Source organism: Papio anubis, chromosome 20, assembly GCF_008728515.1.
Source record: "Papio anubis isolate 15944 chromosome 20, Panubis1.0, whole genome shotgun sequence".
Taxonomy (NCBI): Eukaryota; Metazoa; Chordata; class Mammalia; order Primates; family Cercopithecidae; genus Papio; species Papio anubis.
The window spans coordinates 23,527,019-23,550,336 of record NC_044995.1 but is presented as its reverse complement, the minus strand read 5'-3'; the positions used below and the strand labels follow the sequence as shown (position 1 = coordinate 23,550,336).

The 23,318-nt window shown below is 45.6% G+C and overlaps 2 protein-coding genes across 4 annotated transcripts in view; one reads left to right on the top strand and one right to left on the bottom strand.

Annotated features, from left to right (window-relative positions):
- The window catches only part of TDRD12 (tudor domain containing 12), a 103,360-nt gene extending 98,136 nt beyond the window's left edge, over positions 1 to 5,224 (top strand). For 2 of the 3 annotated variants that reach the window (XM_009194091.3, XM_009194090.3), the window contains 5 exons: positions 1,728 to 1,791; positions 1,878 to 1,991; positions 2,075 to 2,228; positions 2,310 to 2,379; positions 2,809 to 3,033. In XM_009194091.3, the coding sequence (XP_009192355.3) occupies positions 1,728 to 1,791; positions 1,878 to 1,991; positions 2,075 to 2,228; positions 2,310 to 2,379; positions 2,809 to 2,903 (497 nt within the window). In that variant the 3' untranslated portion in view covers positions 2,904 to 3,033. Of the gene's footprint in view, positions 1 to 1,727; positions 1,792 to 1,877; positions 1,992 to 2,074; positions 2,229 to 2,309; positions 2,380 to 2,808 lie in introns of all 3 variants that reach the window. The other variant, XM_003915285.4, reaches the window with a different exon arrangement.
- Positions 5,225 to 6,100: 876 nt separating this feature from the next.
- SLC7A9 (solute carrier family 7 member 9) overlaps positions 6,101 to 23,318 on the bottom strand; it is a 34,373-nt gene continuing 17,155 nt past the window's right edge. The window contains exons 10-13 of the mRNA XM_009194092.4: positions 20,188 to 20,284; positions 18,403 to 18,552; positions 8,604 to 8,778; positions 6,101 to 6,279 (exon numbers count right to left, since the gene is read on the bottom strand). Of these exons, the coding sequence (XP_009192356.1) occupies positions 6,215 to 6,279; positions 8,604 to 8,778; positions 18,403 to 18,552; positions 20,188 to 20,284 (487 nt within the window). The 3' untranslated portion in view covers positions 6,101 to 6,214. The remainder of the gene's footprint in view (positions 6,280 to 8,603; positions 8,779 to 18,402; positions 18,553 to 20,187; positions 20,285 to 23,318) is intronic.

The window sequence follows — 23,318 nt, the reverse complement described above, 5'->3', positions numbered from 1 at the left end:
CGCCACCCACACACCACTGTGCCAGGCAGGGCCTTCTGGAGGACGTGGGTGTGGGGCTGTTTGTGTTGCATGTAGCCCGGCTCAGGGGCTGCTGCGTGCTCTTTTCCTCCCAGCTGTAGCTGTGCTCTGTGCCAGCAAAACACGATCTCGGGACCCTAAACTCCCTCTGCCAAAGAGGAAGTGACACACTGGACCTGGGTCTAAGGCTGCCTGCTTTTGCTCCCAAGCAGACAGCTGTCACTTCACAGCCCCGGGTCGTAGCCCCGTGTCCTATATGTCTGCTGTCACATGTTACTTTATGTTGTGTAAAACGTCGCTTTCCTGAGCTAGAGGGGATGCGTGATCGTCTTTGTCCTGCCCCGCCCCCCGTCGCCCTTTCTCCCTCCAGCTTGCTTTCCCCTTTAGACACCGATGTTTAGGAAGCCCCTTTGGAAAAGCAGAGGCCATGGCACTCCTGTGATTTGTGTTTCCCAGGGCGCATCCTCAACCTTGGATAAATCAACCTCGAGTCAGCGGAGACTCCCTAAGTCCCTTTTTGGTTTATGGCTCCAAGGAGGAACCTGGCCGCTTGCTCCCAGAAGCGGTATCTTGTCCTTGTTTGGTGGCAGGACTGCCTCCTTCGCACCCAGCTTCACAGCTCTGTGTTTAGGATCTGTCTCAGCTTCTGTGATCAGGCCAGGCCACCCTGGGTTTCCTCTGCTCGTCTCTCCCAGAAGGGCTTGGGGATTGTGCTCTCCAAGGTTCTTGAGGTCACTGGGTCAGTGCACTCATTTCCGGAGGCCACTCCATGGCAGGCTGCACGTGACACGGAGCATGGTGCTTTCCCAGCAGGAGTCTGTCTGTTTCTTTGCCGTTGTATTGTATACCACGAATAAACCACAGAGGGTGGATCTGCTTTCCATCTCAGGCTACCGTGATTCCAGCAGCTGTGAACATTCTTGCTCTGGTGTTTGGATGGAAGCCTCGCCTGCTGGAGATTGAGAAGTTCACATTGCATTGTTTGAGGATATGTCATGTCCAGCACTGGCTCCTTGTATGTGCTGGCTGCTATCCTCGAAGTTGTCCTTAGGGCATCCTGGCAGGTCAAGACAGCCCCAGAGAAGTCTGCATGTTTGTATCCAAGGCCAGCCACTGCAATGAGGTTCTTTTTCAAATGAGTGACTTTACTTCCTGGTCATTTAATTTTAATACTTGTCAAAGGCTGTTTTTATTTTAAAATAAAATTTTACACCAGGCACAGTGGCTTAAGCCTGTAATCCCAACACTTTGGGAGGCCGAGGTGGGTGGATCACCTGAGGTCAGGAGTTCGAGACCAGCCTGACCAACATGGTGAAACCCCGTCTCTACTAAAAATACAATATTAGCCGAGTGCGGTGGTGCATGGTTATAATCCCAGCTACTTGGTAGGCTGAGGCAGGAGAATCGTTTGAACCCAAAGGCGAGGTTGCAGTGAGTCAAGATTGCACCATTGCACTTCTGCCTGGGCACCAAGAACAAAACTCTGTCTCAAAAATAAAATAAAAAATTTTAAATTTTGTTTACCTATGTGACGGTTTTAATTTTTTCTAACTGTTCTTTGCAGCTAGATACTAGGGTTACTTAATTTACACTCTTACGTGATTCTCATCTAGAAGTTGCATAAGGTACAAAAAAGTATATATATGTGTGTACATGATGGAGTTACATATAAATAACCTGTAGGAAAATCTGACATTGATTTTGTGCAGAAACTTCATCTGGAAACACTGAAGGTGCCTCCATTAGCAGAACTGCACAGCCGCCTCTGAAAAGGTATGTCCACTCGGCATGGAGGAGTCGGCATCCCTTACCCAGTAAATAAGATCAATGAATGTGTAGGTCTTTCTCTCTTCTTCTAGCTTCCACCCACAAATAAAATGGTTCCAAAAAGAAGATGTCGTCATCTTAAAGATAAGAATAAGGAATGTAAAGGACTGCAAGTGTCAGTATTTCAGGGATAGAGTCGTTTTCAGGTAGGTTTATGTATAGTCATATAAAGTAAAATAGAAATAATTTCTAGCATTTTAAAAGGCTGACTTTCTTTTTATAAACCCAGTGCTTGGGTGGGAGACAGATTTTACCTGGCTGATCTGGAGCTGCGGGGCAACATAAGGAAAGATGAGTGCAAATGTGTAATTAGAAACGAGGAGCCTGTGATCACTCTGGCCAAAGAGAGAAGGGAGGCATGGTGTCACCTACTCAGACAGAGGGTGAGTTGGAATGTGCTGAGAGGGTGGTCTTTACCCTGAGTGTGTCATACTCACCCACTCACCGTCAGCTGTTCTCTTTAGCAGAACCCCAACGTGGCTTTTGATTTTGATCACTGGGAAGACTGTGAAGAGGACAGCCAGTTCCCCAAGGGTAAGGCGTGGAGCGCCCACTCTCAGAGGGGTTGTAGGTCCTGAGGGCAGTGAGGGACACCATCACCCCCTTAGGAATTCAGCCTTGGTGGAAGTGGGCCGTTCACGTCAAGCCCTGAGAAATTATTTTTCTCTTTGTTGATCTTGGTGCTAAATGTTCTGGTTTGAGTACTTTTCAACCCTTGGTGATAAACACACCTTTTAATAACACACTACAGATATTCTTCCCAGAAGAATAAATTATTTGTAAGCAGACCAATTTGACCTGCTCATTTCTTACCTAAAATAATGAAAATATAAAATAAGATACATAGAGCTGGAATCCAAGGCATTTTTTTTCTGCATTGACCCAAATAATGGGGAGAAATAAAGAAAGATTTGCTGTTTAGTCTACACTTAACTTATTTGTTATAATATCTTATTCCTTTAGTAGCGAATTCTAAAAGCCTGCCGTACACAGTGGCAGAGATGGTTGAAGACAGTAGCAGCAGCACTTCAGAGGATGATGACAGTGAGAGTGAATGATGTCCTCAAGAGCAGCTGGAAGATGTTGAACAAAAACGGATATTGACATGTGACTTCAAAGTTAAGAAAACAGTCAGTCATAACCAAATCTTTCTTTCTTTTTTTTTTTTTTTTTTTTTTTTGAGACAGTCTTGTTCTGACGGCCAGGCTGGAGTGCAGTGGCACGATCCTGGCTCACTGCAACCTCCGCCTCACAGGCTCAAGCAATTCTCCTGCCTCAGCCTCCCGAGTAGCTGGGATTACAGGCATGTGACACCATGCCTGGCTAATTTTTGTATTTTTAGTAGAGACAGGGTTTCACCATGTTGGACAGGCTGTTCTTGAACTCCTGATCTCAGGTAATCCTCCCACCTCAGCCTCCTAAAGTGCTGGGATTGCAGGCATGAGCCATCACACCCGGCCAGCCAAATCTTTCTTTACCTCAAGGATAAATGATTACTGTCATCTTGTGGTGCTGGACTTGGTAATGGTGAGAAATTCTTCATTGACTTAAAAATAGACTGATGACAAGACCATCAAAGGAGGGTGGACACAGAGAAACGGCACATGTAGTCTGATCTTGCTGGCTTGTCTGTCCTGTCCGCGCCTCTCGCCACTCACCCTGGCAGAGCAGACGTGCATCTGAGTGGTGAAATGCACTGTCTGGAGTCAGTCCATTCTTTTTTTTTTTTCACCTAGACCTCTGTTTGATGCATTGCTACAAACCTGATCTTATACATATAAATTGAGGTTTCTAATATAAATTGAGGTTTCACACTTACACTCAGCAACATTGAACCAGCCCTTTCAACCATGAGATAGTGGGATTTAACATAACCATCTGTGTGAATTGATAGTGTTGGCGTTCTTGGATAGTGTGACAGCTCCTCAGAATGAGTTGACTTCTGATGAAGAGAGAGTCCAAGGATAGAAATCGGATTGCTCAGTAAGACCCAGGGCTTTCCGGGGTGAAGCTGCTGTTTCTAAACAATCCCTTGGACCTGCAGGGTCCTGAGCAAATGGCACAAAAGTTGCTTTTTAGTGGAAACTCACAAGGGCCTATGGGGTGCCTGGAGGTGACCTCTGAACACCTACATGTTGTGAGCCCTGCAGATATTCGCCACCCCATCTGTGTGTGGCTGCAGCACCCAGGGTCACCAGGTTTAGGGGAGGAGTGTATTTAGTCATGGCCACACCCAGAGGCTGGCTGGCTTTTGTGCTTTCGGTTTGTTGAGTGAAACGCGAGAAATGTGAGCTGTTGGGAAGTTAAAAGTCCCGCGCACTCAGTGTCTGTTTCTCAACTTCGCCTCGGAACGGAAGAGAATTCGGATAGAACATGAGTGTTGTGTGGCAGCCCCAAGATCATTATTGTTTTTTTTGCTTCAGAAAGCGCCGTTGCCCCGGCTTACGTATGTCCCAGCAGAAGCCACTGCTTGAACTAGAGGCGGACTTTGTCATCAAGCTGTCCTGTGAGCAGGTCTGGATCACACTCTGGCTCAGTTTTCTCATCTGTAAAATGAGACAGCCCCTCATTGTGTGGCCTGGCCTTGTCTCAGGGAGCGCCCGCCGAGTGCTGCCAGGTGGGGCAGTCTTTCTGCCCAGTGGCTCCGTGATGGGGGCTCAGAGCCCTGGCCTCCCCTGGGAGGACACGCTGTGCAGCCAGGACAGCTGCTGGAAGTGTGCCCAGGTCACTGCTGTGACCTTCGCAGGGTGACTGGCAGGTATCAAATCGGCCCATAAAGTAAGATGGTGATTTTCCTTTTTCGTAGCTAAATTGGGCAGGCTCTTGGGAAGTAGAAAGTTCTGATGGTTTTGCTGGCAAAGGTTTTGACTGTGGAGCTCTTCTAACACCCATGTCAGTGTCCATTTCTCTGCATGTGGCTGCTGCCCTGTTGGTGGAGGTCTGGGGGGCAGAGACCAGGCCACCGTCCGGTGGCTCCCGTGCGCACCAGCTGCCTGCTGTTTACGCCCGGGTGCGCCGAGTCTCTTTAGTACAACATAACAAATGATAATAGCTAGTGACATTGTGTTTCCTGTGCACGTGTGAAAATGCAGGGAGGACAACTGCGTGCTTAGATCTGTTTCTTTTTTCAGACATTCAAACGTTCTAATATCTGAATCTCTTAAAATTTTATAGGATATCGGATGCTGATTATGTGAACAATTCGTAATTGGTTTTCTGTACTGCTATGAATATGTCTGACTTCAAGTTTTGGGCAAATACCTAAAATGCAAGGTGAAAGTGCCTTTGTCTCTATGCTTCTAAAACCGCTCATACTTAGTTGTGGTATGGCTGCCTTTTGCAGCATATCGTCAATAAAATTTCAGTGTTTTCACAGAAATGTTGCTTTTTACATACGTTAAACAGTACTTTCCCTGAATGCCAAACACAAAATAAAACTTTACTCACCACACTTTCTGGTTTGACTAAAACGCCCATGAAGGCTGCTGGGGAGCCAGCAATGCTGACCGGCAACACAGGCGACCTTCGTGATGAGCACATCAGCTGTGGAGAGTTCTGGACGGAGGCTCAGCTCTTGCCATTTATCCTGGTAGATACATGCCACGCACATCACGGGTTCAGCACAGGGGTGCCAGTACTTTTAGGGTAGGGGAGAGTGGGTGATAAATATTTATACTTTAATATTTTTACATATTTATTTAGAGTTGGGGTCTCTGTCATCCAGGCTGGAGTGCAGTGGCTCACTACACCCTCAACCCCCAGGCTCAGGTCATCCTCCCACCTCATTCTCTTGAGTAGCTGAAACTACAGGAGTGCACCACCATGCCTGGCTAATTTTTTAATGTTTTTTGTAGAGATATGATTTTGCCATGTTGCCAAGGCTGGTCTTGAACTCCTGGACTCAAGTGATCTATCCACCTTGGCCTCCCAAAGTGCTGAGACTATAGGCGTGAGCCACCACACCTGGCCAGTAATTTACTGTTGTTTAAATCTAAATCAAAGCAAAAATGTCATCCATTTTATATAAAAGAAGAGCCCTTATTGACATTGAGTTTAAAGAATGCCTTTCATTTAAGTGTGATATGCCCTTTGTTAAATAGTTGCCACTGTGATGGTGGCTTTTATTCAGCCCTTCCCTAAGCATCTGCCTTCTGTTAGGTGACATCTCACCTGACAGCAACTTTAGCAAACACTTGCCACTTCTGCTTTCTGGAACCCCCACCCAGAGAACTAAGAATATCTAAAAATAACAATATTTTAAACATCTGAGTATATTTTATTCATAAGAAAAAAATCAGGAAGAAATAACCACAAATATTGCTTAAGAAAATAAATTCAGCTTTGACTTGGCTACAAGAGATGGAGCTTGTTACTCAGGGTCTTCCTCCGGTGGGACCACTTCCATTAGCATCTGAAGGTGCATGGTAATCGGCTCTGAAATAAGAGTCAAAAATGAGTGCAGTTAGACCGAAATTCAGAAGCTCCACTGGAGTTGTGGGTGAGGGTGACGTTGTTCTCAGTCTTTGGTGATGTCACCTAGACCCTGTGCTCGGGGTTTGGCCAGCTTTCCTGCCTTCTGGTTGGATTTTCACGCTTTCCTGGTTTGTGTCTTCTCCCAAAATTGCAGGAATAGAAATAAAAACCTCCTAGGACTGTCTGGAGGGGCGACTGCACTGTCCAGTTGAGACAAGCTAAACAGGAGAAACAGGCAGGCTTTTAATCACATTCACTTAATAAATCTTAACTGGCTGTTACAGGCTGCTGCAGCCAGAGTTAAATTGCGCAGAGCCCAATTCCTCTCGTTAAGGAGCTCCTGGGAGAGGGAGAGGGACAGGGACAGGAAGACCAGGAAACGGATCACCTCACCGCCCCATGAGGATGCCCAGAAAGTCTTAAAGGCTTTTAGAAATGGGGTTTCCTGCAGTTGAATCTGTTGTGTAGGATAAAACATTGTGAATATAATATAGACTTTTTCTTTTTGTTTTGAGACGGAGTCTCCCTCTGTCGGCCAGGCTGGAGTGCAGTGGCGCAATCTCGGCTCACTGCAAGCTCCGCCTCCTGGGTTCACGCCATTCTCCTGCCTCAGCCTCCCGAGTAGCTGGGACTACAGGCGCCCGCCACCACACCCAGCTATTTTTTTTTGTATTTTTAGTGGAGACGGGGTTTCACCATGTTAGCCAGGATGGTCTCCATCTTATGACCTCGTGATCTGCCCCCTCAGCCTCCCAAAGTGCTGGGATTATAGGTGTGAGCCACCGCGCCTGGTCCTATATGAACTTTTTTAAAGGTGTAATTCACTCTCTTTTGATGTATTTTGACACAAGTGCTTTCTTTTCAGAAGCGAAAGTGGCTAATGTCGCTAAACTTTTAAACAACAACTGTCCTGAAATTGATAAGGGTCAGGACCTCTGAAAGAGGGAGCCCTGTGCCCTTGGCAGTAGAAGGCTTGGGCCCCCGCCCAATTCCCCAGGCCAAGGCCATGACTTTTTGGGTGTCTTTGTGGTGCTGCTAGACCTCTTAGATGATGTCTGCATGTCAGGCAAAGGAGAATGGTGTTTCGGGATGAGGCGCACGATGGTGGGAATATGCCTAACACTACTGAACCTTGCACTGAGAAGTGGCTGAGATAGTAACGTGTGTGTGTCTTTTGCAATTAAAAAGAAAATGGGGCCAGGTGCAGTGGCTCATGCCTGTAATCCCTGCACTTTGGGAGGCTGAAGTGGATGGATCACCCGAGGTCAGGAGTCCAAGACCAGCCTGACCAACATGATGAAACCCTGACTCTACTAAAAACACAAAACAACAACAACAAAATTAGCCAGGCATGGTGACAGGTGCCTGTAATCCCAGCTACTCAGGAAGCTGAGGCAGGAGAATCTCTTGAACCTGGGAGGCGGAGGTTGCAGTGAGCCAAGATCGTGCCAGTGCACTCCAGCCTGGACAAGAGCGAAACTCTGTCTCAAAGAAAATGGGTGGGCGCAGTGGCTCACATCTGTATTCCCAGCACTTTGGGAGGCCGAGGCGGGTGGATCACCTGAGGTCAGGAGTTCGAGACCAGCCTGACCAACATGACGAAACCTCATCTCTACTAAAAATACAAAAATTAGCCGTGCGTGGCTACTCAGGAGGCTGAGGCACGAGAATCACTTGAACCCAGGAGGTGGAGGCTGCAGTGAGCCGAGACTGCACCACTGCACTCCAGCCTGGGCAACAGAGTGAGACTGTCTCAAAAAAAGAAAAACAGCCAGGTACAGTGGCTTAGGCCGGTAGTCCCAGCACTTTGGAAAGCCAAGGTGGGAGGATCATTTGAGCCGAGGAGTTCAAGACCAGTCTGGGCCACCTAGCAAGACCCCTTATGTACAAAAAATAAAAACAGTAGCCAGGTGTAGTGTGTGCCTATGGTCCAGGCTATTTGGGAGGCCCAGGTAGGAAGATGACTTGAGCCTGGGAGTTCAAGGCTGCAGCGAGCTATGACCATGCCACTGCACTTTAGCCTGGGCAACAGAGCAAGACTGTGTCTCCAAAAAGAAAAGAAAATGGTGCTTTCCCTTCCTACTTATAGTAATTGACGGGAACAAAATAACCAAGGGTGGACCCAGAGGTGTCCAGTGAGGGCGTGGGCATGTGTCCTCCTGGGACGAGGGAGATCTGCCAGCAGGGTAAGACACTGTGACAGAGGTCTTGGAGTCAGGACAGGTGAGGACGCTGTGCCTGCCTGCACCTCGCAGAAGCCAGGCGGCCCTTCTGTTGGTACTTACTTGATATTTTCTGAGCCCATCCAAACTTGTAGTGGACAAACAGGAAGTAAAATATAAGGCCGCTTAATATAAACAGCACACAGTAGAGGTACTCCCATGCAGGCTTGCTGATGATTGGAGCCAGAATCAGAAACACAGAGATGAATGTCACCAAGACAGGGATGACTATGGGCACCTGGAGGTGAAAAATGGGTCACAGTGTGGCCATGGGTACTAGTTTTCTTTTTGAAAATGTTCATTATTAAAAAAACCAATTTTTATAAAAAGAGTGTGAGCTCTATGTACCCCCTCCTCCAATTTCAGTAATTTTAATGTAATTTTGCCAATCTTATTTCATCCATACCTTTTAAAAAATTTCACTTTTTAAAAAATTTTTTGGCTGGGCGTAGTTGCTCACACCTGTAATCCCAGCGCTTTGGGAGGCCGAGGCTGGTGGGTCCCTTGAGGTCAGGAGTTCAAGACCAGCCTTGCTAACATGATGAAACCCCGTCTTTACCAAAAACACAAAAATTAGCCAGGCGTGGTGGCAGGTGCCTGTAATCCCAGCTACTCAGGAGGCTGAGGCAGGAGAAACGCTTGACCCCAGGAGGTGGAGGCTGCAGTGAGCCGAGATCGCGCCATTGCACTCTAGCCTGGGCCACAGGAGGGAAACTCCATCTCAAAAAAGAAAAAAAAAAGATAAACTGTTTAATGTTTTAGCATCCACTGATGATCGTTGCCTTCGTTATTTCATCAGGGTTTGCAAAATGGTGATTTTTCTAATTTGTCATTTCTTCCTCAGTTATCTGAAATGCTATATGAAGCACTTCAACTTTCTGGTTATTCTGAATTGCAGTTCATACAGGAACGGCAGAATCAGTGCTCTGTTCTACATGTTTTCAGAATGACAGGTTGGGCCCCTGAGACCTCTGAAGGCAACTCTCTATACGTGGTGAATATCAATCCACTGTAGTCATTGTTCATGTTGTTCAGAAGGTCCTGTGCGGGGCAGCAGGAGCCCTTCACACTGCCCTGGGTCCTGGGGGTGGGATGCCAGTGCTCTTCAAAAGCCTCTCTGTGGCCGGGCGCGGTGGCTGAAGCCTGTAATCCCAGCACTTTGGGAGGCCAAGACGGGCGGATCACGAGGTCTGGAGGTCAAGACCATCCTGGCTAACACGGTGAAACCCCATCTCTACTAAAAAAAACACAAAAAACTAGCCGGGCGAGGTGGCGGGCGCCTGTAGTCCCAGCTACTCGGGAGGCTGAGGCAGGAGAATGGCGTAAACCCAGGAGGCGGAGCTTGCAGTGAGCTGAGATCTGGCCACTGCACTCCAGCCTGGGCGACAGAGCGAGACTCCATCTCAAAAAAAAAAAAAAAAAAGCCTCTTTGTTTTCTAGGTGACAAGAAGTGCCAGACCTGGGTTTTCATTCATCTCTCCAGAGGCAGACCTGGGTTTTCATCCATTTCTCCAGACAGCTTTGTTTCCTTTTAGCAGGAAATGGCATTTAAAGACCATAACCTAGAGGCTGGGTGCAGTGGCTCACTCCTGTAATCCCAGCACTTTGGGAGGCCGAGGCGGGCAGATCACTTGAGTCTAGGAGTTCGAGACCAGCCTGGCCAACATGGTGAAACCCCCGTCTCTACTAAAAATACAAAAATTAGCTGGGCATGGTGGCAGATGCCTGTAACCCCAGCAACTTGGGAAGCTGAAGCAGGAGAGTCGCTTGAACCCGGGAGGCGGAGGCTGTAGTGTGCCACTGCACTCCAGCCCAGGCGACAGTGTGAGACTCTAAAAATAAATAATGAATGAATAAATAAATAAATAAATAAATACCATAACGTGGGTGACTGGAGTACTCATAACCCGTTTACAAGGACAGAGGTTAATTCTGGTATTCTCTTATTAGGAGCAAAGTTCAGTTTGCTGGGACTGTTTTGTTTTCATTTTTAAGTGTCATTGCATTTTTCCTTTGACTGTGTTGTTTGTTTGTTTTGTTCTGGTTTTTTTTCCCCAAGACAGAGTCTCACTCTGTACCCCAGGCTGGAGTGCGGTGGCGTGATCTTGGCTCACTGCAACCTCTGCCTCTTGGGTTCAAACAATTCTTCTGCCTCAGCCCCCAATTAGCTGGGATTACAGGCGTGTGCCAACAAGCCCAGCTAATTTTCGTATTTTTAGTAGAGACATGGTTTCACCACATTGGCCAGGCTGGTCTTGAACTCCAGACCTCAAATGATCTGCCTGCCTTGGCCTCCCAAAGCTCTGGGATTACAGGCATGAGCCAACCACACCCAGCCCCTGAATTAAACTTTTAATTAATGGATTTTCTAGTCTTCAGCTACCTTTGCATAGGCTGGACCTAGTCGTGATATATGATCTTTTTAGCGTAACTGGGTTCTGTTTGTTAATATTTTATTTTAGATTTTTTATATTGTTATTCCTAAGTGAGATTGGTCAGTGTATTTCCCTTTTTTGTATGTTACCTTTGTAAGGTTTGGTGTCAATGTTATAGTCTAAAAATAATTTGAAAAATCAATAAAATCAATAGCTAACCTTAAAAAGGAGAAAGCACAAACACAAATAAAAAATAAAAATGGACAATTAATCTTTACAACATAAGTTATGTTCTAAAGATTAATATAAATCATAAGACTATTTTGTACAACTATATGCAGATAAATTTGAATACCTAGAAGAAATGGACAATTTTCTAGGAAAATGTAATTTCCTAAAACTGACCTTACTTGCATTAGAATCACGGGGAAATTCTAAAAATCGGACAATCCAGTATTGCTTAATTTATTCCAGCGCATTGAAAAAGGAGAAAAACTTTCAAAAAGTCTGATTATTATTCACTCATTCATTCATTTCTGCTTTTTCTAACACCTTAAGTTTTTTTCTGCTTATTAGTTCCTTCTATTCTCTTTTGGTTTTCTGTTGTTCTTTATCTTGCTTTTGAAGTTGTCTATTTAATTTGTTTTCATTTTTATTGATATATTTAATGTAATGGAACTTCCTCAAAGCACTATTTAAGCTGTGTTCATAGATTATATGTCCTGTCATCATTACTGCTATTTCTAGGAATTTATGTACTTTTGTGCGTCTCACTTTGTCACCCAGGCTGGAGTGCAGTGGCATGATCTCGGCTCACTGCAGCCTCTGCCTCCCAGGTTCAAGTGATTCTCCAGCCTCAGCCTCCCAAGTAGATGGAACTACAGGTACCCGCCACCACGCCTGGCTGATTTTTTGTATTTTTAGTAGAGATGGGGTTTCACTGTGTTAGCCAGGATGGTCTCAATCTCCTGACCTCGTGATCCGCCCGCCTCAGCCTCCCAGAGTGCTGGGATGACAGGCGTGAGCCACCTGCGCCCGGCCCAATTTTTGTAATTTTTGTAATTTTAGTAGGGATGGGGTTTGTAATTTTTGTAAATTTTGTAGGGATGTAATTTTGTAAATTTTGTAATTGGTAATTTTAGTAGGGATGGGGTTTCACCATGTTGGCTAGGCTGATCTCAAACTCCTGACCTCAACTCCTGATCCCGCCTGCCTCAGCCTCCCAAAGTACTGGGATGACAGGCGTGAGCCACCATGCCTGGCCAGAATTTATGTACCTTTATGTTCTATTAATATTTCCTCTTGGACCCAAAAGTTTAACTTTTTTCTTTTATCAATTTCCTGTTTTGTTTCATTGTAGACAGAGAATGTTATTTGCTTTTTGTTTGTTTTGATTTCTGGGGTTTTCTTTTTGAAATAGCAGTGTTTTCTTCATGGCATTAAAAGCTGTCAGTTTTCAGACAGGTCCCATTTGCACCTGAAAAAGATACTCGCTGTTGTCGGGGTTCAGGGCTTGATAAAATCCTCTAAGATCTATCTTGCTATATTTTAGATCTCCAGTCACTTTTACCAGTGCTGTGTCCAGATCTGTCTTGGCTTGAAGGAGGTGTTTTCCAGTCACCTGTCATTAACGTGTTTCTCCCTCCCTGGATTTCCTGCAGTTTCTGCTTCATAAAGATGGTTGCTATATGGTTTGGTGAATAGGTTTTCAAAACTTCTCTCTTCATTGTGGGATTTTAGCATTTAGCATGGCCTGTCTTTGTCTTAAGTAATGCTTTGGGCCTGAGCACTTGTCTGATAAGATCACAGCCCCTGTTTTTCTGTGTATTCATTTGCTTGATACTTCTCTGCCTATCCTTTTAATTTTTCACAGCTTTGAAGAGCCACCTGAAAAATCTTTTACTCTCAATGGCTGATGTAAGTCCAGTTTAAACTGAGTAAGCCCGTTTATTCATATAATGATAAGTCTGGTCTCCATTCTCTTGTGTTGTTTTATCTTTCTGTATACAAGCATCCTCTACTCGCTGTCAGTCTTGTGTCCTTGAAGAGTGATGTTCTGTGGGAGAACTCCCCAGGCCTGTGTCCCTTCTTTTAAATTCACCATAGGAAACCTCAAATTTCCTGCCAGGTGCGGTGGCTCACACTTTGTAATCCCAGTACTTTGGGAGGCCAAGGCAGGTGGATAACTTGAGCCCAGGAATTCAAGAGCAGCCTGGCCCACATGGTGAAACCCCATCTCCACAAAAAATACAAAAATTAGGCAGGTGTGGTGGCACACACCTGTGGTCCCAGCTATTTGGGAGGCTGAGGTGGGAGGATCGCTTGAGCCTGGGAGGCACGGTTGCAGTGAGTTGTAATCACACCACTGCACTCCGGCCTAGGCGACAGACGAGACTCCACCTCAAAAAAAAAAAAAAAATACAGAAACAAAAGAAACCTCAAATTCCCAACCAAAACACAGTAAATGCACATAGAAATAACATGTTACCCAACACAGATTACATTAGATGGTAAACTGCATTCAAAATAATTTTTGGTGACCAAACAGTTAACATGGCTATTGACCAATGACTGCCTTTAATGCAATAACATGGTCTCACAAGACGTGAGACACTCACACGTCACACTGTCAGTACGCCTACACATGATTTTGACGTGTGTTGAATTTGGAATGTAACTTGAAACTTTTATCACACATTTTATTAAAAGTTTGTACTACATTTTGGGGATTCAAATACTAATTTTTCCATATAAATATCAGCTGGAAATGACAGCATTTAGAGATTCATAGATTCTATAGTTTAGGGTGTCAAAAGCTAATAAGTAAAAACTAGCAATGACAAAAAATCCTAATAAGCAGTCTACAAGGAAACATCAACCAGGAAGATACTCTGAGGGGTCCTCCTGTGCAAGGCTTTATAGATAGGGTCTTTTACAGTATGGTCTGTTTTGTTCCCTCCTGCTTTGTTTAAATGTTAAATGTTAAATGTTAATTATTTCATGTATTCTAAGCACACCTTGTCTTTTTTCTAATGTGTCTTTTGGTAGGTATGAAGGATATGTTTTTGTTCTGAGAGTTACTATAACTATTATAGCAAACATATCATAACTAATAATATATTTTAAAGGGGACTAAGGGTATTATTATATAAGGATATATTCTGTAAAATATATGTGTATATTATATAAGAATATATATAATAGGCACAATCTATACATATATAACAGGCATAATATATACACATATTTAATGCTATATATTATGTGTTGTATGTTATATATTATGTATATATACATATATGTGTACATAATACATATATGTATTATTTATGCCTATAAGATATACATATGTAACATATACATATATAATATATAATATATCCTTATATAATACCCTTAGTCCACTTTTAAAGATATTGTATGTATATATGTACTTATATATATAATTTATATGTATAACAGACATGTAATTATACACATATATATACATATATGCACATACATATACACATAATATATACATATACACATATTACCTTTTACATTACACACATATATAGTACACATATATGTATATATTATATATAATACCCTTAGTCCCCTTTTAAAGATATGAATTATATTAACTGAGCCTATAATACTCTTAGTTTCTTTTTTAGACATTATGTATAATAAGCAGTAATGAAGTTAGCTAGGCGTTCTCTTCCTCCCAGCATCTAATTTAAAGTGGCTTCCTTACTGGCAGCTTGTCTGGCATACTTTCCTCAGTTGGCATATACTTTTCCATGTGCTTTCTCTCATCCATGTTTTTGTACGATATTGCCAGTGCATAATAGTGGCATACACTTCTGTCTCCTTTATCTCTCATCATTAATCTTTGTTCTACAATTTGATATATTCACCTTTGCCAGTGACTTTTTGGTTTCTGAAGCTCATTCTCTGGGTGATTCCTCAAGGTCTCATGTAATTGGCCGGGTGCGGTGGCTCACGCCTGTAATCCCAGCACTTTGGAAGGCTTAGGTGGGTGGATCACAAAGTCAGGAGTTTGAGACAAGCCTGACCAACATGGTGAAACCCCATCTCTACTAAAAATATAAAAATTAGCCAGGCGTGGTGGCACATGCCTATAATCTCAGCTACTTAGGAGGCTGACGCAGGAGAATCGCTTGAACCCAGGAGGCAGAGGTTACAGTGAGCCAAGGTTGCGCCACTGCACTCCAGCCTGGATGACAGAGTGAGACTCCGTCTTTTTAAAAAAAAAAAAAAAAGGCCTGGCGCGGTGGCTCAAGCCTGTCATCCCAGCACTTTGGGAGGCCGAGACGGGCGGATCACGAGGTCAGGAGATTGAGACCATCCTGGCTAACACGGTGAAACCCCGTCTCTACTAAAAAATACAAAAAACTAGCTGGGCGAGGTGGCGGGCGCCTGTAGTCTCAGCTACTCGGGAGGCTGAGGCAGGAGAATGGCATAAACCCAGGAGGCGGAGCTTGCAGTGAGCTGAGATCCGGCCACTGGCGGCCACTGCACTCCAGCCCGGGCGACAGAGCAAGACTCCGTCTCAAAAAAAAAAAAGTCTTGTGTAAGGATATTTGCCTTGAGTTCTTTCATACTGGTGACTGTAGACTTTATTCTGCAAGATCAGTTTGGCTGGGTATAAAAATTTGGCTTGGCCAGGCGCGGTGGCTCAACCCTGTAATCCCAGCACTTTGGGAGGCCGAGACGGGCAGATCACGAGGTCAGGAGATCGACACCATCCTGGCTAACATGGTGAAACCCCGTCTCTACTAAAAAATACAAAAAACTAGCCAGGTGAGGTGGCGGGCGCCTGTAGTCCCAGCTACTCAGGAGGCTGAGGCAGGAGAATGGCGTAAACCTGGGAGGCGGAGCTTGCAGTGAGCTGAGATCGCGCCACTGCACTCCAGCCTGGGCAACAGAGCGAGGCTCCATCTCAAAAAAAAAAAAAAAAAAATTTGGCTTACATTTTCCTCCTTTGAGTAGTTTAAATATGTTGCTCCACTCTCTTGTGGCATGAAGTGTTGGTGATGAAAAGTTTGAGGCCAGAATTATTTGCTTTCCTTTATAAGTGAATTGCAGATGCAGGTGGGAACAGGAAAAGGGGAGTGGATGCCCAAAGCATTTTTTTAAAGCTCTGTAATTTTATCAGCATATATTTTTGCTGCCAATTTTAGCTCAAATTTTCCAGTTACATTGTATGCCTTTCAATATGTTGGTTCAAGATCCACCCTCCAGTCTTCCTCCCACCCCAGGAAACATTTCTTGAATTATAGACTTTGGGAATCTGTTACTTGGCATTTTCTTCTTCAGAGACTCCAATTATGCATGTGTTACATTCCCCACCTGCCCCACCCCTAGTTTTTTACTGTCCCCTTGTTTTCTCTCAAACCTTTTCTATTTCTGTCTGATATTTGTTTTCTTCCTTTTGGCCCTCGGTTTCCTAGCATGTTTGTTTGCTCTTATTTTTGTTTTCTTTTTTTCTTTGAGACAGGGTCCCTCTCTGTTGCCCAGGCTGGAGTGCAGTGGCACGATCTTGGCTCACTGAAGCCTTGACCTCCTGGGCTCAAGCAGTCCTCCCATCTCAGCCTCCCAAATAGCTGGGACTATAGGCATGCACCACCACACCCAGCTATTTTTTGTAGAGACAGGGTCTTGCTGTTGCCCAAGCTGGTCTTGAACTCCTGGGCTCTAGTGATCTTCCTCCCTTGGCCTCCCAAAGTACTGGGATTACAGGTGTGAGCCACCACACACAGCCTCTGTGTTCTTTCTTTTCCTTCTTGCCCACTCTTTATTTCTGAAATGATTTTTTTCCCCTTAAAATGATGTTTTGAAGTGCTAAGGGGACATGGCCTCTCTGTGGAGCCCCTTCCCAGTTGAGAGATTTGTATCCATAGGCTCCAGCTCCCTGACCCTGATACGCTTGCCACGTTCCGTGTCCTTTCTCTCCCAGCAGTTGTTTCTCTTGCTGTTGTTTTCAGTGATCCTTACCCTTCTGGAAAGGAGTTTTTGTGGGGAGTTTCTGGGATCCTCAAGGGCTTCAGCCACTGCAGCCCTGCTGCACCACCTCCCCTAGGGGTCCTCTGATCTTCCCACTGAGAACCTCTCTCCAGGTGTGCCCTCTCTCCTGGGAACACATGGGGCTGGAGGCGAGTGGGGCGTTAAGAGTCTGGAGTTGGTGATGAGACTTCATTTCCTTGATTTGTGTTGACAATGTTGGCTGAAGGGTTTTTCCTTTGGTATCCTAGAGGCTCTGTCTGTTTCTATGAGGGATTTTGTGCAGATTACAAGTCTATGCTACCGCCATGATTTTGCCTGCAATGACTTAACCAAGGTGGATCTGCCAGCCTCCAGGCAGGCTGTGCCGTGGCTCAGCTGATGGCAGACACTTGTCCACAGTCAAAACACAGGGCCAGAAAGACCACTGGACGTATCTCTGAAAACAAAGTCCTAAAGCTAAAGACATTGTCCTTGTTCTCGTCCTAGCTACTTAAGCCCTCAGCTTACCTTTTTCTTATGTCTGTTATCATAAGAATTAAATAGCAGTTGTTTTTTTTTAAAGCCCCTTAACGTAACTACAGTAAAATTTGACTTCATCCTTATTGGTATATAGATCCATGCCAGCCATGTAGGGAGTAGGGGGGAGCCCAAAACAGATGGTAGAAATAGACTCTGAGTGGTTGCTTGCACAGCAAGGGGTCTGGGGCTAGAGTTCAGAAGTTCCCATCAGTCTGTGAAAGGAGGCCAGGCGTGGTGGCTCACACCTGTAACCCCAGGACTTTGGGAAGCCGAGGTGGGAGGATCGCTTGAGCCCAGGAGTTTGCGACCAGCCTAGGCAACACAGTGAGACCCTGTCTCTAAAGAAAAAAATAAAACAAGAAAAATCTATGAAAATATATGTGTGAGAGATATCAGAACTGGGCTGGGTGCAGTAGCTGACACCTGTAATCCCAGCACTTTGGGAGGCTAGGGGAGGCAGATCACTTGAGGTCAGGAGTTAGAGACCAGCCTGGCCAACATGGTAAAACCCTGTCTCTACTAAAAATACAAAAATTAGCCGGGCGTGGTGGCAGATGCCTGTAATCCCAGCAACTTGGGAAGCTGAAGCAGGAGAGTCGCTTGAACCTGGGACGTGGAGGCTGCAGTTAGCCAAGAATGTGCCACTGCACTCCACCCCAGGCGACAGAGTGAGACTGTCTCAAAAAAAAAAAAAAAAAAAAAAAAAGAGAGAGGTGGACCTCTTTGGTTACAGAGACAGGCCACAGGTATTCATGATGACTTAATAAAATGAATAATAAGGTGGCTAACTGGATCATAAACTATGCTATGACGAGTAAACTCCACTCTAAAATATGATATTTTAAAAGAGTCAAGTCAGATTAGAACTAGAACCCATGCCCCTAGCATTTGAAAGAGTTACCTCTAATTCATTAAAAAATCCAAAGCCACTTGTGACTCTGGGGCTGCAAGCTTACCTTGATAGGCCTTTCCAGCTCTTTCCTTGTAAATCTCATCACGATGAGTCCTAGAATCGTCAGGCCATAAAAGAGCCATGCGGCAAAGCTGAAATAATTAACTAACGAGTTTATGTCACCAGGGATGATATAAATCGTTGCTATGATACCCTAATAGAAAGAAGAATGGATTCGTACGTCATTACTACAACAAAACACTGTTCTCCCGTCACAGAAGACCGAAGAAACAGTTTTTCTTGTGGAAAAAACACTTTAGCATGAAAGGAACTTCCCAGGCATTCCGTGATAGTTCGGGTTAAACCTGACTTTGGCTATGATAGCTCTTCTCCACGAAGCCTGCAGAAAAGACCTGGGAAATTTCTGAATCTTTGAAGTTGCGATTTTAAGCAAGGGAGAAATAAAGCATTAGGTTGGTGCAAAAGTAATTACGGTTTTTTTGTTTTGTTTTGTCTTTTGAGACGGAGTCTCACTCTGTCACCCAGGCTTGAGTGCAGTGGTGCAATCTCGGCTCACTGCAACTCCCACCTCCCGGGTTCAAGAGATTCTCCTGCCTCAGCCTCCTGAGTAGCTGGGATTATAGGCAGGCACCACCACGCCCGGCCAATTTTTGTAGTTTTAGTGAGATGGGGTTTCGCCATGTTGACCAGGCTGTTCTCGAACTCCTGACCTCAGGTGATACACCTGCCTCGGCCTCCCAAAGTACTGGGATTATAGGCGTGAGCCACCATGCCTGGCCAGTAATTGCAGTTTTTAATGGCAAAAACTGCAATTACTTTTGCACCAACCTAATATGTATGAATGTTATACTAGCTTCATAATTACAAATTTTCCTCAAAGAGAGTTTTCTAATGCGAGCCGGGGCCCTGGATTAGAAGCTCAGGTCTAGTCTTGGCCTGTGTTAGTTGCGGCCCTGGACTGGTATTTCCTGGGTGTGTTTTCAGAATGATAGAGAGTAGTGCCTCTCCTCTGGGGGAACGGGTGTAGACCAGCCCTGGGGTAGAAATGTGGATGGTTTATCAGTGCTCAGAACAGTTGCACAAAACAAGGACCATGCACCACAGAGAAGCTCCCATCAGAAGATGTCAAAGGGGTGGTCAGGCATGGTGGCTCATGCCTATAATCCCAGCAGTTTGGGAGGCTGAGGTGGGCCGATCACTTGAGGCCAGGAGTTCGAAACCAGCCTGGCCAGCATGGTGAAACCCCATCTCTGCTAAAAATACAAAAACAAGCCAGGCGTGATGGCAGGCCTCTTTAATCCCAGCTACTTGGGAGGCTGAGGCAGGAGAATCGTTTGCACCTGGGAGACGGAGGATGCAGTGAGCCAAGATCATGCCACTGCACTCCAGCCTAAGTGACAGAGCAAGACTCTGTCTCAGAAAAAAAAAAAAAAAAAAAAAAAACAGTCAAAGGGCATTTACTGCGTAAGGATCCAGTGACTTCTCAGTCATTAGAGCGTCATGAGAGGCTGCTGTCAGTAACCACCTGGGAAAATGTCTTACCCTCCTTCCCTGTAAGCTAGTAGGCTTTTATATAGTTTGTTACCAGCAACCCAGCACAGACGAATGCACACAGAAGCACTGAGGGCACACGCTGTCTTTCGCGGATAAATTCAGACAAAGGAGCAGACATTGGGTACATTGTTTGACGTATCTTGGGATTCTTTCTGTGTCTATTTCATGGCAAGGAATAAGGGCATCTGGGTCATTTGGAAGCCACCAGGCTTAGCACCCCGTGGATGGAGTGTCCCCACCTTGAAGATAGGCTGTTAGCGGGATTCATACTCACGTGGAAGATGATGGCGGGAGCTGGAGTGAGGCGCTTGACGCTGATGTAAGAAAGCACTTTGAGCATGTGGCCCTCCCGGCCCGCCACATAAATGAGTCTGGAAAACAACGACATGGGAATCCGCTGACCAGAGTGCAGACAATCTGTCCAAGACCACCGAGGACGTGTGTTCCAGGGTCCACTAAGGAGCCCTCGGAAGGTTCACGAAGGGAGCTGAGCAGGGAGCTGGGCTTCAGATGAGGGTCTGTCTTTGGGAGAGGAGTGGGTTTTGGCAGAGTGAGTGAGGAGGTTAAACACACTGAGAGACTAGGTGTGGTGGCTCATGCCTCTAATCCCAACATCTTGGGAGGCCAAGGCGGGAGGCTCACTTGAGCCCGGGAGTTGGAGACCAGCCTGGCAACATAGTGAGATCCTGTCTCTACAAATAACTTTAAAAATTTTTTAAATTTACCATTTCTTTGTGTTGGGAACATTCAAAATCCTCCCCTAGCTATCCGAAGCTACATATTAATATTAATGTGAGCTCTAGCCACCCTGCAGTGTGTAGAACACTAGAACCTATTCCTCCTGTCTAGCTGTAATTTTGTATCCTTCAGTAAGGCTCTCCCTATCTCCCCTTCCCCCTACCCTTTTTAGCCTCTGGTATCCTCTGGCTAACCAGAATTTCTTGAAAAAGTTACCATAATTAAAAATTTGGGCCAGGCACGGTGGCTCACTTCTGTAATCCCAGCACTTTGGGAGACTGTGGCAGGGGGATCAACTGAGGTCAGGAGTTTGAGACCAGCCTGGCCAACATGGTGAAACCCTGTCTCTACTAAAAATACAATAAATTAGCTGGGCATGGTGGTGCACACCTGTAGTCCCAGCTACTCAGGAGGCTGAGGCAGGAGAATCGCTGGAACCTGGGAGGCAGAGGTTGTGGTAAGCTGAGATCGCACCATTGCAGCTAAGATCGCACCACTGCACTCCAGACTCCAGCCTGGATGACAAAGTGAGACTCTGTCTCAAAAAAAAAAGGCTAGGTGTAATGACTCACTCCTTAATCCCAGCACTTTGGGAGGCTGAGGCAGGCGGATCATGAGGTTAGGAGTTCGAGACCAGCCTGGCCATCATGGTGAAACCCCGTCTCTACTAAAAATACAAAAAATTAGCCAGGTGTGGTGGTGGGCACCTGTACCCCCAGCTACTCAGGAGGTTGAGGCAGTAGAATCGCTTGAACCGGGGAGCCGGAGGTTGCAGTGAGCCGAGATTGTGCCACTGTACTCCAGCCTGGGTGATAGAGTGAGACTCCATCTCAAAAAAAAAAAAAGGAGCTGGCCAGGCGCAGTGGCTCACACCTGTAATCCCAGCACTTTGGGAGGCCGAGGCAGGCGGATCACGAGGTCAGGAGATCGAGACCATCCTGGCTAACACGGTGAAACCCCGTCTCTACTAAAAATGCAAAAAATTAGCCGGGCGAGGCGGCGGGCGCCTGTAGTCCGAGCTACTCGGGAGGCTGAGGCAGGAGAATGGCGTGAACCCGGGAGGCGGAGCTTGCAGTGAGCCGAGATCACACCATAGCACCCCCCCCGGGGCGAAAAAACGAAACTCTTTCAAAAAAAAAAAAAAAAAAAAAAAAAAAACAAGGAGAAGATATAAAAAACAGGAGCCTGGGCTGGGCATGGTGGCTCGCCTGTAATCCCAGCACTTTGAGAGGCCGAGACAGGTGGAGTGCTTGAGGTCAGGAGGTCAAGACCAGCATAACCAACATGGGGAAACCCCGTCTTTACTAAAAATACAAAAATTAGCTGGGTGTGGTGGCGGGCACCTGTAACCCCAGCTACTCCATAGGCTGAGGCAGGAGAATCACTTGAACCTGGGAAGCAGAGGTTGCAGTGAGCCGAGATCGCACCATTGCACTCCAGACTCCAGCCTGGGCAACAGAATGAGACTCTGTCTCAAACAAAACAAAAACCCCAGGAGCCCTTGAAACATAGCAGACAAAAATTGGCAAATCCAATTTGAGCAAAAGATTTGAACATTACAAGTTAAAATCTTGATGATCACATAAAAATCTAGATTTAATTGTGGAATACACATTGTCTTCAAGACCATAGGAAACATAAAAATAGCAGCGAGCCATGAAGGGCATTTTCAAACTTCTAAAGAATTGAGGCCAGGCACAGTGGCTCACGCCTGTAATCCCAAGACTTTGGGAGGCCGAGGCGGGTGGATCACTTGAGGTCAGGAGTTCAAGACCAGCCCGGCCAACATGGTGAAACCCTGTCTCTACTAAAAATACAAAAATTGGGTGTGGTGGCAGGTGCCTGTAATCCCAGCTACTTGGGAGGCTGAGGCAGGAGAATCGCTTGAACCCAGGAAGTGAAGGTTGCAGTGAGCCAAGATCATGCCACTGCACTCTAGCCTGGACAACAGAGCAAGACTCTCTCAAAAAAAATAAATAAAAAGAATTGATATCAGGCCAGCCACTGTGGCTTACGCCTGTAATCCCAGCACTTTGGGAGGTTGAAGTGGGAGGATTGCTTGAGGCCGGGAGTTTGAGACCAGCTTGGCCAGCATAGTAAGACCTCACATCTACAAAAAACTTAATATTAGCCACGCATGGTGGCACGTGCCTGTGGTCCCAGCTACTTGAAAGGTTTAGGTGGGAGGATCACTTAAGCACAGGAGTCTGAGGCTGCAGTGGGCCATGATTGCGCCACCACACTCCAGCCTGGGCGACAGTGAGACCCTGTCTCCAAACGACAACAACCAACAAAAACCCCAAACTAAGACTTGATATCATAAAGGTCACATACTCTTTAACTACAGCGCAATAAAATCGGAAGTCAATACAAATGCCACAACGACCCATCTATTTACAACTACATAGCTTAACTTTGAATTGATATGAACTTGATCTTAATTCCCAAAACAAGTGAAACCGGGAGGATGGGAGTTGATAAAAGGAAAGGGGATTTAGACTCAGGGTGAATACTGTCAAAGATTTTTGTCAGTCCTCCAGAAATTAATATACAAATTCCATGCAATCAGAACGCAAGCAGGACTTTTGGAACTTTTGGACAAAATCATTGTAGGTGCATAGGGAATGCTAAACAGGCAAGGAGAAATTTGACATGGGAGCGCTAGTC